We start from the raw sequence: 14,054 nt of genomic DNA, 5'->3' as shown, positions 1-14,054 counted from the left end.
GTGAAGGCTCTTCTCGGCTGCCAGGATGCTCGCAGTACTCAGGACAGCCCGCCAGGCGACTCGGCCACTCGCTCGCCAGCGTGAGCTCGCGTTTCTCCCGCTCGACCCCAGCGGAACTGTCGGACCGCATCGATCTCGTCTCGCGCCTATCATGAGCTGGAATGGAGACGTGGGACCCGGTTAGATTACGGAGGGATGGGATTCCAGCGCGGTGGACCGCCCAAGGGAGGAGTTGTCGCGGTTGGCTGTCCATCTTCGGCAGGCGGTGCACCTGGTTCGGGATGTGCTCAGCAAGGAGGAACAGGTCCGAGAGGCCTGGGGGACGCCAGAGGGATCAGAAAGTACCGGGCTTTGAGGGGTCGCTCGCTCACCTTCCTCACCGTGCGCAGTCCATGCCTCTTCGGCCGTTGCGGCGTACTCGAACTTCCTCATGCCGGCCATGGTATATTCCGCTGCCTTTCCCCTTGTCCACGTCCCGGATTTCCGCTGACTAGATCTGTTTGCACAGTCGCCGACCATGACGGAGGGCAGCATCTCGGAGTGGAAGGTCAAGGAGGGAGAGGCATACACGGCAGGCGCCGTCCTGCTGTCCATCGAGACGGACAAGGCGACTATCGATGTCGAGGCGCAGGATGACGGTGTGATGGGCAAGATCTTGGTGCGTCCGACTATCCCGGTCAGATCCCGTCTCACGTCGAGCTGACCCCGTTTCCGCAGGTTGGCGACGGCGCAGCGGGTGTGCAGGTCGGCAAGCTCATTGCGATTTTGGCAGAGGAGGGCGACGACTTGGCAAACATCGAGGTTCCCTCAGAGGAAGCCGCCGCCTCCTCTTCCGCCCCCTCCCCCTCCGACTCCAAGTCCGAAGCCGGTCCAACCTCTCCTACCGCCTCCGACGCTCCTACTCCCTCTCCCGCCACTCCCTCCCCAACTCCCTCCGCCACCCATGCCCACCATCACCACTCCAAGCCTCTCCTCCCCTCCGTCCTCCGCCTCCTCGCCTTGAACGGCATCCAGGACGCGAGCGAGATCAAGGGAACTGGACACAACGGCGTTTTGACGAAGGGAGATGTTCTTGCTTTCATGGGCAAGATCAGCAGCCCGCGAGGATCGCTGCCGAAGGAGAAGCCTCATGGTGGACACCCTGCGAACGAGTACACCGCGACGCCCAAAGACGTCAGTGCCCGCGCTTTCCCTACACGAAGTAGCTGAGCTGACGTCTCGACCGCTCACACAGGTCAAGAAGCCGGTCGAGGTCCAGCTCGACGGTCCCAGCATGCGCCGGATCATCGCTTCGGGTCTCGCTACCGCAGCAGCGGGACCCAAGCCTGCGATCGTCTCCGCGCCCGTCTTCTGTGCGCAGCCAGCTCTCCTCACTCCGGCGACTCAGCAAGCTAACACAGCCCTTCGTCACGCAGCCTTCGACTCGATCCTCGACGACTACCTCCCCCCTTCTCAGCGCTCAAACGCCCGCTCGACATCCTCCGCATCGCCCGTCCCGCCTCCTCCCGCTGCGAACCAGAACGCTTTCGACGCGATCCTGGGACTGTAGATCCGTCGCGTCCCTTTCCCGCTCTTCCTTTGGTTGGTCTCGCCGCGCTGCGATGTGTTCTGGACATAGACTTTCGTTTCTCTCCACTCTCACGGTCTTAATGAGCAGCTGTTTGAGCCAGAGCATCGCGAGAGAACTGAAACGAGTGTATGGCATAGCAAACGAATACGCCTAACGATAGTGGTTGCTGCACTCTTCGATCCTGCATCTTCAAGCAGAAGAGACGTGTCCGTCCTAGAACTCGTCGCTATCTCCCTCTCCCGCCTTGTCCGCGCCCTTCCTCTCTCCGGCCCCCGCAAACTGCACCTTAACCACCTCCCCTCCTCCCGCTCCTCCCTCCTTCTTCCTCTTAACCCCCTCCAACCCCAAAACCTCCTCATCATCCCCCCTCTCAGCTTCAATATGCATCTCCTGCCTGACCGAGACTTGAACAGGCGGACCGGCGGGCGTGCCGAAGCCTTTGAGGCGCGAGGAGGTCGAAGGGGAGAAGGAGGATGCGTGACCGGTGCGCGAGGGGAAACGGTCGGTGAAGGAACCTTCGGCGTGCGGGGAGCGCGCGTTGAGAGTCGCGAGGAGTGAGCCGGTGTCTGCGCGAAGTTGGACGACTTCAGTGATTCGAGCGAGGAGAAAGAGCGAGGATGATACGGGGACGCACAGACTTTGACGAGTGAGAAGGTGAAGTACGTGTCCTGGAAGGTGTTGCTGTCGCGCGCGTGGAGGATGACGATCACGAGGTGCCAGAGGATGGCGAAGGCGTTGCATTGCGCCGCTCGAAGCGCAGCGATTTTAGGCGAGCTTCAAAGTCACAAGAAACCGTCAGTTTTCGCTCACAGATGAGAAGAAGCGTGGAGCAGACCTAGCGAGCGAAGGACCCGACTTCGGGCGGATGACGAGGTAGTAGGCCAGGCCCGCTCTGATTGGAAGCATCGCTTAGCTAAGCAACGACATGGTCAGCGAAGTCGAAGACGGGCGCACGTGATGTAGGCGTCTGTCGAGCGAAGAAGTCAGCGAGATGGGTGGGAGAAGCGGAAAGGCCAGGCGAGCGCACCGACGACGAACGCGCCAGCGAACCAGACCCACGAGACATTCCTGTCGGAGGAGACAGGCTCAGTACCACTTCGACCACGCCCGCCAGGCCGAACGAGCAAGGAGAGGAGGGATGCAAACACACGTGATGTCCGCGTACGCCGCGATGTCGTTCGGGTGCTTCGAGCAGAACCACCCCATGTAAATCGCGACGCCCCAACAACCGAGCGCCGCGACGCTGACGGGCGCAGCGACGAGCCAGTTCTTGCCGCTGAGGGAGAAGAGGCGGTAGAGGTAGAAGTGCTGGGCGAGGACGATGGAGGTGGACATGACGAAGCAGTTGGCCGTGAGCTCCCATGGCAAGAGGGAGAGTTTGTCGGGGAGGACGTAGTAGGTGGTCGTCCACTGAAAGGAGAGCGAGTCGGTGTCAGTGTGGTCCTCACTCGCAGGAAGGGCACGGAACGCACTTTGTACGCCCAAGTGCCGTTGAACGCCGTGTCTATCATCGCCAACAGCATCGACAAGACTACCGCGATGCGAATCCAGATGCGTTCGACATGGAAGCGGGCCCAGTAGCGCGTCGACAGGCTGAGGGTGATTCCGCACGCGAAGCATGACAGGCAGGCGCCGACAAGCTGCGGTCGTGCAAGGTCAGTAAGTCCTCTGCGTCTGCGGTGGTACGACTCGCGACGGAGAGGCCGAGGAACGGCGTCAGGAGCGAGAGAAGGGAGAAGGAAACGCACCACGGGCCCAATGATGTCCTTGACGGAGAGCGACATGGCGGGCGAGAACAGCGCAAGGGTGTACAGTCCTAGCAGGTAGTCGTCGAGCGTAGGCCAGCAGGACAAAGCATTCCTCCGGACAAGGCGGCGACGTGAGAGAGGAGGCGAGAGGTCGGAGCGCGTGAGGGGAGTGGGGCCGGCTAGCTTCGCTGGTACGACTCTGGAGCATGCAAAGGCGCCGTCTGTGTGTTTCTAGCGCGGAACGAAGCAGAGCGAGTGACAAGAGGGAGCGAGAGAGGCGCGAGCAACCTTCGCATCGAACCACAGTCTGTCCTCGCTCACTCCACGCTCGTAGGGCTGCAGGAGCACACACAGGTCTACATACACATCGACTCAATCGACCTGTTGAACCCGCCTGTCCCGCCGCACCGCCGTTCGACCGCTGCCTCCCTCGCCAATTCTCATCTCCTTCAACTCTCGCTTCCTCAACGAGCGCACCCAGCCCGACGAGAGCCGCACGACGGGCTTCAGCAGCGTGACTGACGAGTCGAGGCGGAGTCTGGCACCGTTAGTGAGTCGGCGGGCTTCCTCTGGAGCCATTCTCCCCACATTAATCTCGCCGCTCGTTCAACGAGAAGCGTGGTTCTGCTGTGTGAAGTCCTTGCTGACACACTGAGAAACGCACAGGCTCTCCCTTGATGCGTCAAGCCGACCCCGCCATCTCTGCGTCAGCTGGCCGTCCCGTCACCATGTCCACCTCCCCCTCCCCTTCCCGCGAATCCTACGCCGTAATCGGCGGCGAAGGCTTCCTCGGCGCAGCACTCGTCTCCGCTCTTCTCGGTCGCCATCCAGTCTCGCGCGTCGCCTCCCTCGGCCTCACTCAGCGCCGCTTCGACCCCGAAGGCGAATACCGATTCTTCCGCACCGACATCACCTCTCGCGAGTCGATCGTCGAGGCGTTCCGTGCTTCAGGCGCGACGACCGTCTTCCATACGGCGAGTCCGCATGCGAATGCGACGCCCGAGATGTGGCAGAAGGTCAACGTGCAGGGGACAGAGGCGGTCGTGCAGGCGTGTCGAGAGGCGGGCGTGCGCAAGCTCGTCTTCACGAGCTCGATGACGGCTGTGTACCGACCTGGAGTGCCTTTGACGAACGTCGATGAGCGGTTACCTCGGATCGAGACGGAGGAAAAGGTGCCATCTTATGCTGGGACTAAGGTGCGCCTTAAGACGCCGCTTTCGCTCGCACAGGCGCTGACGACGCTCTCACAGGCTGCTGCAGAGAAGATTGTGCTCGACGCGAACGGCAAGGACGGTCTGTTGACTTGCGCGATTCGGTTAGGCGGCATCATCGGGTGCGGATACTCCTCAGCGAGCTGCGCTTGCGCTCGCTAACCTCCCCTCTACAGCCCCGGCGACCGTCAAGTCTTGCCAGGCTTCATCGGCGTCTGGAAAGACGGCCAGTCCGCCTTCCAGATGGGCGACAACCGCAACATGCTCGACTTTGTGACGGTCAAGAACGCCGTCCACGCGCACCTCCTCGCCGCTGATAAACTCGACGCGCCGCCTCTCTCCCCCGACGATTTCGAGGTCCGCATCAAGCCTGTTGCGTGTACGGTACCAAGACGGAATCTCCCAACGTCGGAACAGCCCGACGCGAGCGCCGCTAAACCCGATCCGCCTCTTCCCGCCTCCCGCAATCGCTGGAACCAGTTCTTCCCCCTCACCGACGACCCATCATCCGCTCCGTCCCTCTCCGTTGCCGGCCAAGCCTTCTTCATCACCAACGGCGAGCCAGTCTCGTTCTGGTCCTTCGCGCGAGCAGTCTACTTCGCCTATTCTCGCCGCCCACCGAGGTGGTTTGAGCCTGTCGTCCTACCGAGCAGTGTGGGGATGCTGTATGCGACTCTGTGTGAGTGGGCGGGGTGGTGCGTGGGGAAGAGGCCGGAGGAGTGCGCGGTCAACCGGGCGTACATGCAATACGTCCTGCACGACCTCTATATGGACATCGAGCGGGTCCGTCTCGGCCTTTCCTCTTCGTTGCGAGTCCGCGCTGACGCCTTCTGAACCGCAGGCGCGACGATTACTTGGGTATGAGCCGATTGAGAGCCTCGAGGAAGGCATACGGACGGGTGTCGAAGTATGCTTCTTCCCAAGTCTCGCTCCCGCTTCTCCTTTCTGACAATCTCGCTGCTGCAGTGGTACAAGATGGATGAACGGCGCCGGGAATGATGGTGGAATTCGAGCTGTGCGGCCGGCGGGATTCCAGCCTCATTCGAGGCGTAGACAGCGGGCGATCTGCCAAAGAGGATTGCAAGTCTACTGCGGATACACCTTACTAAGAGCTGCCGCCTTGTTTGCAAGCCCGCAAACGAGCTCAATGCGCTCGAGTGCGACCTCGAGCTCTTTCCGCGGGATCGAGAAGGTTATACGGAAGAAGCCTGGCTCGGGACAGGCGTATGACATGCCTGTGACGAAGGGAAGGACTGTGTGAGTTGTGGATATTTGAATAGGGGAGAGAAAGAGCACGCACCGGAGCTGAGGTAGACTCCGCCGTTGACGAGCAAGTTGAGAAAGTCGAGTTCGTCCCTGTATCTGCACATGCTGTTGCCCTCCCTCTCCTCCGCCATCCGCTTCTGGTTCCCACTGTTGCCACGGAACCCAGCGGCGTCGCTCCCACGCGCCGTCTGGCCGACAAATGCCCTAAAGTCGACAAGGACGAAATGGCCTGCGTTTGCTGGTGTGTACGGGATTCCGTGGACGTCGAGCCAGGCAGTCACGTATGTGTAGGCCCTTAAGAGTTTCTGGCGATTCTTGTCGAGGTAGGTGGCCAGGTCGGGCGAGGTGAGGAGTGCGGACCAGAGGATGTCGGTTGGCGAGCCCATGCGCATCGGCATCGCGCCTGCTGCAAGCGCCGACATGATCCTGTCGTTGTGCTGGCACACGAGTGATCCAGCGCGGAACCCGTTCGCGCCAAAGTCTTTCGACATGCCGTACAAGGCGACGATGCGCGAGGGGTTGCAGCTGGCTTCGCGGAGGACGTCGATGGAGAGGATCGAGACAAAGTCGACGCCGCCAAAGACGCTGTTGGCGTAGATCTCGTCCGAGACGAGGTAGAGACCCCACTTTTCCGCGAGCTTGGCGTACGCGACGAGGACATGGCGAGGGTAGCAGAAGCCTGGGTGCAAGCTCGTGGTCAGCGATAAAAAATGATGCAAAACCGGTCTAACCCTGAACCGTGCACGCGTACCGAGCGGGTTGTGAGGGTTCGTCACGAGTATGGCCGTGACCTTCTGCTGGACACCGCTGCGCCGCCGCCGCTCCATCTCTGCATCCATTGCCTCGACCTCGGCGAGCGTGCCGTTCTGTCCAGTCGGGATGGCGACACTTGCGATGCGGACCTGGCTCACGGCGCCGAGGTCGCGCACAAAGCTGTAATACCACGGCCTGCGCGGGTTTGACGGCTGTCTCAGTGAGAAGACACACTTGAGCCGCAGGAGAGAAAGTGACTGACGTAGGAAGGAGCCAAGCGTCTTCGGCGTCCGAGATGACGGCTGCGAGATGCTCGATCATGGAGGACAAGCCGTTCGACGTCGCGATGTGCTGGGGCTCGCCGGGCGAGGCGGGCTTGAAGTAGGTCGAGTAGTATGCGGCGAGTGCGCGCAGTAGGCGGTGCGAGCCGAGAATGCTCGTGCCGTACGTGAGGTCCTGAAGCCGTAAGCTGTACGTGAGAAACCGCTTCCCGACGACGGAGCGAGGGGACGGGAACAAACGGTGCGCTCTATCTTGAGCGAGCCTTTTCTTTCCCACAGCGTCGTGAGCCAGTCATGCATGAGGCTCTGTGCCGGGGTGTACAACCCAAGTCAGCGCCGGCTTGGAGGCAACTGTGAGCCAGGACAGAAAGCGAGAGGGCGCACGTTCTCGGCCAAGCCGGCGTTGACGATGCCGCCCGTGTTGTCCTCGGACCACTGACAACAGAGGAAAGAGCCGGTCAGCCCTCGAGTGCGCGAGAGGGAAGAGGCAAAGACGAGACGAGCCTGGTTGGCGGTCGTGCGCGCGCGCGCCGAGACGAGCGGCGAGCTGGCCGCCTCGTCGAGTTTGAGCTGCGCACGCCGGGACAGATGCGCAGGGTCACGGCGCTGCATGGGTCACTGATCAGGCTGAGAGGTCAAGCAAGGAAGAGGGCGACGCCGCGAGTCGGGCGACAGGGATGGGGGGCGAGTGGGAGACGAAGGGCAAGGAGCGAGTCGAACAGCGTCCATCCGTGCCACTAGCCCATGCTGGCACGAAGATGATAAGGCGAAGCGCGAGGATAAGGCAGCGAGCGGAGCGGAGCGGGATGGTCCTCGGCAGCGACGCACGCTTCTTCCTCGTCGCCAATAAGCAGCCGGCGGAGTGAATGGCTGCGATCCTCGTCCTCGCAGCACTGCGAGCGGGAGAGACCCTCGCCGACCTGCGCAGCCCGCTCATCCCGCCTCCCGCAGACCACCCAGCTGCGACCCCTTCTCCCGCCTCGTCACGCCCGTCCACCGCTTCGTCCGCCTCGTCGTCACTCTCGAGCTCCCGTCCACCCTTAACAGAACGCTCCCTGCGAGCGTCGCACCTCGCCTGGCTCGTCCGTGTAAGGGACTTGTCGGCCCGACACCTCGCCCTCGTAGATGCGCGATCAAAGAACTGGACCAGTTGCTGGGCGGGAAAAGTCTCGAGTCGACACATCAGGGCGGTCAAGAAGGCTATCGAGGAGGCGCAGTGGGTCGAGGAGAGGTTGAGGCTTGCGATAGGGTGGTGCAAGGAGAAGGGGTTGAGGAAGGTGTCTGTCAAGCGGTTGCTTGGCGGGAAAGGGTGCGCAAACCCCCTCTCGATGTCACTCTCTCTCAGGAACCATGTTGACCGAGGAGACCGCCGTAACAGACTCGCCTACCGACCAACACACACCTCCTTCCCCCCTTCGCTCCTCGACCTCCCCTACCCCCTCCCGCTCGCTTTCGACGCCAACTTCCTCATCCTCACCGTCCCACGCCCACCGCCCATCAGTCGACACCGCCGAGCAGAGGAAGACGAAGTCGAGGCGTTGCCGGCCTATCGGGAGGAAGCGGACCACGAGCTGGGAGAGCGGATGCTCGAGAGAGGGTTGGCGGATGTCGTTGTTGGGGGAGTTGATGTCGAGCAGTATGAGAGGGAGACGCATGGGCAGGCTGTGCAGGTCGCAGTCGTTGCTTGAGGAGCAGGACATGTACGAAAGTGGACACTCGGTCTTTCACTCTTTCACGCCTTTGTAGCCATACACGATCACACGACGAACTGTTATAGACAATGCATCACGCGCATCCAGCCCGACCCGCTCACTCCTTCCACGCCTTGAACCGCAACCTCACGTACATGACCGTCCACTTCCCCTCCCCTCCATCGCCCACATCATGCTTCATATCCACCTCGACTCGGCGGCATACTTCGTCGATCACGGCTTTGCGATCGGCGGACGAGGGGAGGGCGTCGAGGAAAGCGAATGCGAAGGTTTCGAGCCAGCCTCGTAGGCCGGTTGGGAGGGGCGTAAGGCGCGGGACGAGGTCTGTGCCATACACACACCATCAACCTCAATACCTGTGGACAGGGGGAGAGCGAGACGAACCACAGCTCTCGACGCGGAATCCCGCCTTCTCCAATATCGCGCGGTACACCTCCGGCGTCGGGAAGAACCACGGGTCGACTTTGTTCGCATCGACTCCGTGATTGGCGAGTACAGCATGCAGGGTCGAGCGGACTCCAACCATGTTGAGCGCGCCGCCCATCTGCCAAACTTTCGCAAGTCAGGGCTGGTAGAGCGAGTGAGGGGGGAGAGGGCACGCACTTCGCCTATGAATCGTCCTCCTGGTTTGAGCAACCCATACACACCATTCACGACCCTCTGCGGATCGCGCTTCATCCAATGCAGCGCAGCATTCGAGAAGACTGCGTCAAACTGCCCGTCTTTGCCCAGGCTTGCGAGGTCGTGGCCGTCGCACTCGATCCATGAGATACTTGATTTGTCGTTGGAGGAGGTGGAGGAAGAGGAGAGGTTTTGGCGCGCTTTGGAGAGGAGGGAGGAGGAAGAGTCGAGGCCGACGATACTTCCGCCAGGCAGGACAGCGGGTAGGAGCGAGTCGATAGTCAGGTCTCCTGAGCCGCATCCGAGGTCGAGGATGCGTTCCTGCGCCACAGTAAGCGTCGTCAGTGAGGTATCGGTTTCAAAGCACGGAAGGGATACGCACGCCTGGACGAGGAGCGAGGAGGTTGAGTGTTGGGCTTGTGTACTGCGAAGAGTAGACGAAGCTGGCATTGGTGTTGTAGCGCTGGGCAGACCACCTGTCGTCGCTCGACATGGCGGAAATCGTGAGCGAGCAGGAGAAGGAGGACCTGGCGAGAGGTGAGAGAGCGGAGGGAAGGAATGGACAGCCGTTTCAGTCAAGCAAGCGTCACAAGCGAGTCATGCGGTGTGCTGGCGAGAGCGGCAGTGTCGGCAAGCGAGGAGGAGGAGCGCAAGAGCGAAAAGTGGAGCGCCTCCGAAACCTAAGTCCGGCCGATATCGTGCACGTGACCCGTCCTGCGAGAGTCGGCAGAGAATGGTGTTACAGTCAACAGCGGACGGAGATGCGTACAACAGGTGCCGAGCCGAGAGGCGAACCGTGCCGAGGGGCCGAGAGAAGGCGCATTTACTGGATGTTCGCGGCGTCGAGAGCGACCTTGCGAGCTTCGTCGGCAGCTGTCGCGAGCTTCGGCACGTCCTGCAGGTGTCGCGTGAATCCTTGCGCGCTGGAGGAGGGTGAGCGGAAAGAAGCGAACCTCGAGCAGCTTGTCGAGCGCCTGCTCGCCCTCCTCGAAGTACTCTTGCGCCTGCACAGCCGTCGGTGCGTCGACTACGCAACCGTAGCCACCCACAAAAATCAGGGACCCGTTGCTCAACACAGCACAAGAAAGAGAACGTACCAGCTCCACCCAGACTCTTCCTTGACCGCGGCTTCGGCAGGCTGACTTCCTCCGGCACGTCGATCTGCGCTTCTTCGAGCTTGGCGAGGTGGTCCTTGTCGATGTTGACAATCTCTTGAATATACTGGCGCGGACAGAGTAAGTCAGCAGCTGCGGAGTGAGGGAAGGGAAGGAAAAGCAGACGAACCTGCGCAGTCCGAGTTGGCGCGTCCACCCGCTCCCTCGCGTTCACTTCCCGTGCATCAAACAACTCGTTCTGATAGTTCAACACCCGCTGGTGAAGGTTCTCGTCGAAAGGCTGCGTCTTGCCGACCTCTGCGATGAACAACCCAGCAAGGTCAGCTTCGCGCGCTCAGAAGGGTAGTGGGCAAGGGGGACGAACCGCCTCGCTTCTTCTTCTTTTCGTATTCTGACCAGGAGAGGCCACCGATCGTGCAGTTGGAAAGGATGACAGCCTCCATTTTCGTGTAGAACTGGGGAGTGCGAAGAAGAGGAGCGGTCAGTCAGCTCGTTGCGCCTCGACTTGTTCTGCAGTCTGCACTCTGGGAGGCCTTGCGCTGGACAACAGCCCACCAAAGAGCCCTGCGCGTGCCGCAAGCCATCATCGAACAATACTCGGTACTCACCTTCCGCACCATCTCCTCCATCCTCTTCCTCTGCTGGTCATCCAACTGCACAGCCTTCTCCTTCCCCCTCCATTTAACCTTCGCCGCACCCGCTCCAGCCCCAGCCCCCATACGCTCCTCCAACTCCCCCTTCAACCTGTCCAAAACACCCCGCACCTCGTCCTCGTATTCGAACGCGAGCGGGGGGATCTCGTCTGCTGAGGCGTTGGCGTCGTCGGGGAAGAGTAAGGAGGGAGTTGGGCGCGGTGGCATAGCAGCTGGAGGCAGGTGGAGCGGGAGAGAGTGAACTGATGAAGCGAGAGAGGCGGCTCGACGCGATGGGAGTGGGTGAGCGACGACAGCGCCGTCGTGGGACTTGCTGAGCGTCGCAATGCACTCTGCTAGACTTTGGAGACTCGAAGAGACGCGATCAGCCCTTCAGGAAGCCACCTTCCTCCCACTCTCCTCGTCCTCCTCCTCGAAATGTTGCGACTGAACAAAATGATGCAGCGATAACCATGACCCGATAATTAACCCTACAAGTACACCCGTACCCGCGCCCAAACCCCCCGCCATCCCTCAGGCAACCTCCTGATGCTCCTTGACATCCTCAACCTCCTCCAACGACCCCGACTCAGGCTTGAGGTAAGCGGGGTTCTTGGCGCCCAACTCGTGTTCGCGCCGGAGCTCGGCCATGACGATCTTGTTGGCGTTCCAGACGTTGCGCTGGGCGAAGAGGCGGTCCATTTCCTCGAGGGGGATGTTGCGCGTCTCGGGTAGGAGGAAGCAGATGTAGGGGACCGAGAGGACTTGCATCGTCGCGAAGAAGAGGTAGACGCCGTAGCCCGAGTGGCCCATGTTGAGGAACATCGTGGGAGTCGCGCGGGAGATGACAAAGTTCCCTGCGAGTTGAGGCAGGTTAGCGTGGGGTGCGTGCATCAGGAGAGAAGCTGGGACGCACAGAGCCAGTTCGACGTCGCGGCGAAGCACTGCGTGACCTGGCGGACCGCGCCGGGGAAAGCCTCCGAGTTGACGACCCAAGGCGTGCCGTTCCATCTGTTCTCTCAACCCAGTCAGCTAGCGCTCGAAAGCGGGGAGGTAGGGGGACGCACGATACGGCGTAGAAGGCGGTCCAGAGGTAGAAGAAGAACATGGCTGCCTTTCCGCCGGGCGGGAGGTTGGGCGTCGGGTGAGCGGCGGGGTTCTGGATCTTGTTGTACGCGCCAATCGCAACTGTTCATCACAGCACCGTCAGCTCGAGCTACTGAGAAGAGGAGACACTCGCACGCACACATCGAGATGGCACCGCCGACTGCGCCGACGAGGAGGATGCCGCGACGACCGAATTTGTCGATGATGACGAAGCACCAGACGAGTGCGAGGGCAGTCTTGATCACGCCAAAGACGCCGGTGGTGAGGAGCGAAGTGTTGGTGCCGGTAATGCCGAGCGACTTGAAGATCGTGTAGGAGCTGTACGTGCGAGAGAGTCAGCGCGTGTCAGGTGCCGGTGAAGGAGAGAGGGCAACGCACTAGTAGTTGATAGCGTTGATACCCGTGCCGTTCTGCCAGATGAACAGCGACGTCGTGATGAGCATGCGGCGGAAGAGGAATCCCTTGCCAAAGACCTGGCGGAATGGCGCCCAGAAGCCTTCTCCAACGGCGGTGCGGTCGTGCTCGACCTGGACGTCGATCTCGTTCATCTCGTTGATGATGTACGCGTCCTCAGCCTGCAACTTGCGGATGTAGCACAAGTTCTTGGAGTGCCTCGGAGCGGCGACCACGGGTGATGAGCCAGCGAGGCGACTCGCGGACGAAGAAGGGGATGCCGATGGCGAAGAGTGCGCCGGGGATGAGCTGGACCGCGAAGGGGATCAGCCACTGCTTGTGGCTCGAGGGGATGTTCTCCGAGACGCCGTAGTTGATCCAGAAACCGACGAGGCCGCCGACTGCGCGCGAGAGCTGGGTAAGCGGCCGTCACAGGTTCGAAGGACTCGGGCGAGACCCACTCTGCCAGCCGAGCTCGTACATGCCGACGAGCTGTCCACGAATGGCGGGAGGCGCGATCTCAGAGATGTAGAGAGGCGTCAAGTTGGAGGCGGCGCCGATTCCGAGTCCGGCGACGATGCGACCACCGTAGATGGGTCCGAGACCGCGTGCGCCGTCAGCCGCGAGCATCTGCGCGAGTGCAAAGCGGGTCAGTCAAATCGCGATGAGGAGGGAAAGCGTTCGGGCGACTCACGACGCCTGCGCCGAGGACAAAGACGAGTGCCGAGATGAAGAGACCGATTCGTCGACCAAGGATCTGACCCAGCGGGTAGCCGACAAGCGAGCCAAAGAAGCAGCCGCCTTGGTACGTCGAGACGATGTTGGCCGAGATAGCTGCGAACTCTTTCGACGTCTTGTGCGCCAGTCCGAACTCGTTTTTGAATGACGCGAGGGCCATGGACGTGCCGATGAAGGCAGAGTCGTAGCTGTTGCGACATCGCGCGAGGAATCAGCGTCGGAGTCAAGCGGCGGAGGGAAGGACGAGAAACGCACCCAATCATGATGGCTGCCGTCGCAGCGACGATGGCGCATGCGTACACACGCCAGTTGTAGACCGCCTTGGGAGTCGGGCGGTCCTCGACGCGCGCGAAGAGGTTGACCATGGCTGGCGAGAGGACGGCGAGGCGAGGAGGGGGAGTGCGGCGAAGAGTGGGAGACTCCAGTGGGTCGCTGGATGAGCCCCGTGTGTAGCAGTGAGCCCTAGTGAATCAGTACAGTCGAGTAGATGGCGGCAGAGAGTAGCTGGACGAGCGAGTGAGCGGACAAAGTCAAGCGGCGGAAACTTGGGCGAGCGCGGAGGCCTGCGTTCCGTTCCAGCCGCGCCAAACGAGCGCTCGCAAAGCCTGGACCGCTTCGAGTTTGCCACCACTCGACCTTCTCAAACAGCGCGGACGGCAGCGTCGACACCTCGTAGCACTCCTCCGCGAGCTGATAGTGTGAGCAGGGGTCTCCACACACGCTTGTGATCCCGCTGCGAGTCCGGAGCGGGGTGAGGAGGCGGACGAGGCGGGCGGGAGAACGTTGAGAGCGTGTGGGTCGACCTCGTCAGCAGCTCGTCAGCGTTGTGCGAGCCACGCCGGAGAAAGTACAGCGCGACACAACGGCAAAGCGCAACGAGAGACGAGAGGGAACGGTCTTGCGACTC

The 14,054-nt window shown here is 61.5% G+C and overlaps 8 protein-coding genes across 8 annotated transcripts; 3 read left to right on the top strand and 5 right to left on the bottom strand.

Moving 5' to 3' along the window:
• Nucleotides 1–25: 25 nt before the first annotated feature.
• On the top strand, nt 26–1,549 carry RHTO_01754 (pyruvate dehydrogenase X component; the record flags this gene model as incomplete). The annotated part of the gene is made up of 6 exons (XM_016415433.1): nt 26–80; nt 390–442; nt 509–658; nt 718–1,173; nt 1,235–1,352; nt 1,416–1,549. 6 exons carry the CDS (start codon nt 26–28, stop codon nt 1,547–1,549), a joined length of 966 nt encoding a protein of 321 aa, XP_016272407.1.
• Nucleotides 1,550–1,783: 234 nt separating this feature from the next.
• Nucleotides 1,784–3,354, bottom strand: RHTO_01753 (uncharacterized protein; the record flags this gene model as incomplete). The annotated part of the gene is made up of 8 exons (XM_016415432.1): nt 1,784–2,136; nt 2,205–2,344; nt 2,406–2,462; nt 2,525–2,537; nt 2,598–2,638; nt 2,721–2,980; nt 3,043–3,210; nt 3,319–3,354. 8 exons carry the CDS (start codon nt 3,352–3,354, stop codon nt 1,784–1,786), a joined length of 1,068 nt encoding a protein of 355 aa, XP_016272406.1.
• A 692-nt stretch (nt 3,355–4,046) lies between these two features.
• Nucleotides 4,047–5,528, top strand: RHTO_01752 (C-3 sterol dehydrogenase (C-4 sterol decarboxylase); the record flags this gene model as incomplete). The annotated part of the gene is made up of 5 exons (XM_016415431.1): nt 4,047–4,514; nt 4,569–4,651; nt 4,706–5,312; nt 5,371–5,436; nt 5,496–5,528. The coding sequence occupies 5 exons, from the start codon at nt 4,047–4,049 to the stop codon at nt 5,526–5,528; spliced, it is 1,257 nt and encodes a 418-aa protein (XP_016272405.1).
• Nucleotides 5,529–5,615: 87 nt separating this feature from the next.
• Nucleotides 5,616–7,441, bottom strand: RHTO_01751 (1-aminocyclopropane-1-carboxylate synthase; the record flags this gene model as incomplete). Its single annotated transcript, XM_016415430.1, has 6 exons — nt 5,616–5,764; nt 5,830–6,474; nt 6,547–6,743; nt 6,811–7,004; nt 7,070–7,135; nt 7,214–7,441. 6 exons carry the CDS (start codon nt 7,439–7,441, stop codon nt 5,616–5,618), a joined length of 1,479 nt encoding a protein of 492 aa, XP_016272404.1.
• Nucleotides 7,442–7,695: 254 nt separating this feature from the next.
• On the top strand, nt 7,696–8,517 carry RHTO_01750 (uncharacterized protein; the record flags this gene model as incomplete). The annotated part of the gene is made up of 2 exons (XM_016415429.1): nt 7,696–8,138; nt 8,175–8,517. 2 exons carry the CDS (start codon nt 7,696–7,698, stop codon nt 8,515–8,517), a joined length of 786 nt encoding a protein of 261 aa, XP_016272403.1.
• A 121-nt stretch (nt 8,518–8,638) lies between these two features.
• On the bottom strand, nt 8,639–9,655 carry RHTO_01749 (methyltransferase type 11; the record flags this gene model as incomplete). Its single annotated transcript, XM_016415428.1, has 4 exons — nt 8,639–8,865; nt 8,926–9,085; nt 9,145–9,483; nt 9,545–9,655. The coding sequence occupies 4 exons, from the start codon at nt 9,653–9,655 to the stop codon at nt 8,639–8,641; spliced, it is 837 nt and encodes a 278-aa protein (XP_016272402.1).
• Nucleotides 9,656–9,985: 330 nt separating this feature from the next.
• RHTO_01748 (uncharacterized protein) lies at nt 9,986–11,137 on the bottom strand (the record flags this gene model as incomplete). The annotated part of the gene is made up of 6 exons (XM_016415427.1): nt 9,986–10,057; nt 10,116–10,189; nt 10,260–10,383; nt 10,447–10,574; nt 10,642–10,732; nt 10,886–11,137. The coding sequence occupies 6 exons, from the start codon at nt 11,135–11,137 to the stop codon at nt 9,986–9,988; spliced, it is 741 nt and encodes a 246-aa protein (XP_016272401.1).
• A 306-nt stretch (nt 11,138–11,443) lies between these two features.
• RHTO_01747 (MFS transporter, quinate permease) lies at nt 11,444–13,512 on the bottom strand (the record flags this gene model as incomplete). The annotated part of the gene is made up of 9 exons (XM_016415426.1): nt 11,444–11,766; nt 11,826–11,920; nt 11,977–12,097; nt 12,156–12,334; nt 12,395–12,618; nt 12,677–12,810; nt 12,871–13,039; nt 13,104–13,335; nt 13,403–13,512. 9 exons carry the CDS (start codon nt 13,510–13,512, stop codon nt 11,444–11,446), a joined length of 1,587 nt encoding a protein of 528 aa, XP_016272400.1.
• Nucleotides 13,513–14,054: the final 542 nt, after the last annotated feature.

The sequence above is a fragment of the Rhodotorula toruloides genome, assembly GCF_000320785.1.
Source record: "Rhodotorula toruloides NP11 unplaced genomic scaffold Scaffold15, whole genome shotgun sequence".
Lineage (NCBI taxonomy): Eukaryota > Fungi > Basidiomycota > Microbotryomycetes > Sporidiobolales > Sporidiobolaceae > Rhodotorula > Rhodotorula toruloides.
This window is presented reverse-complemented; position numbering and strand designations above follow the sequence as displayed.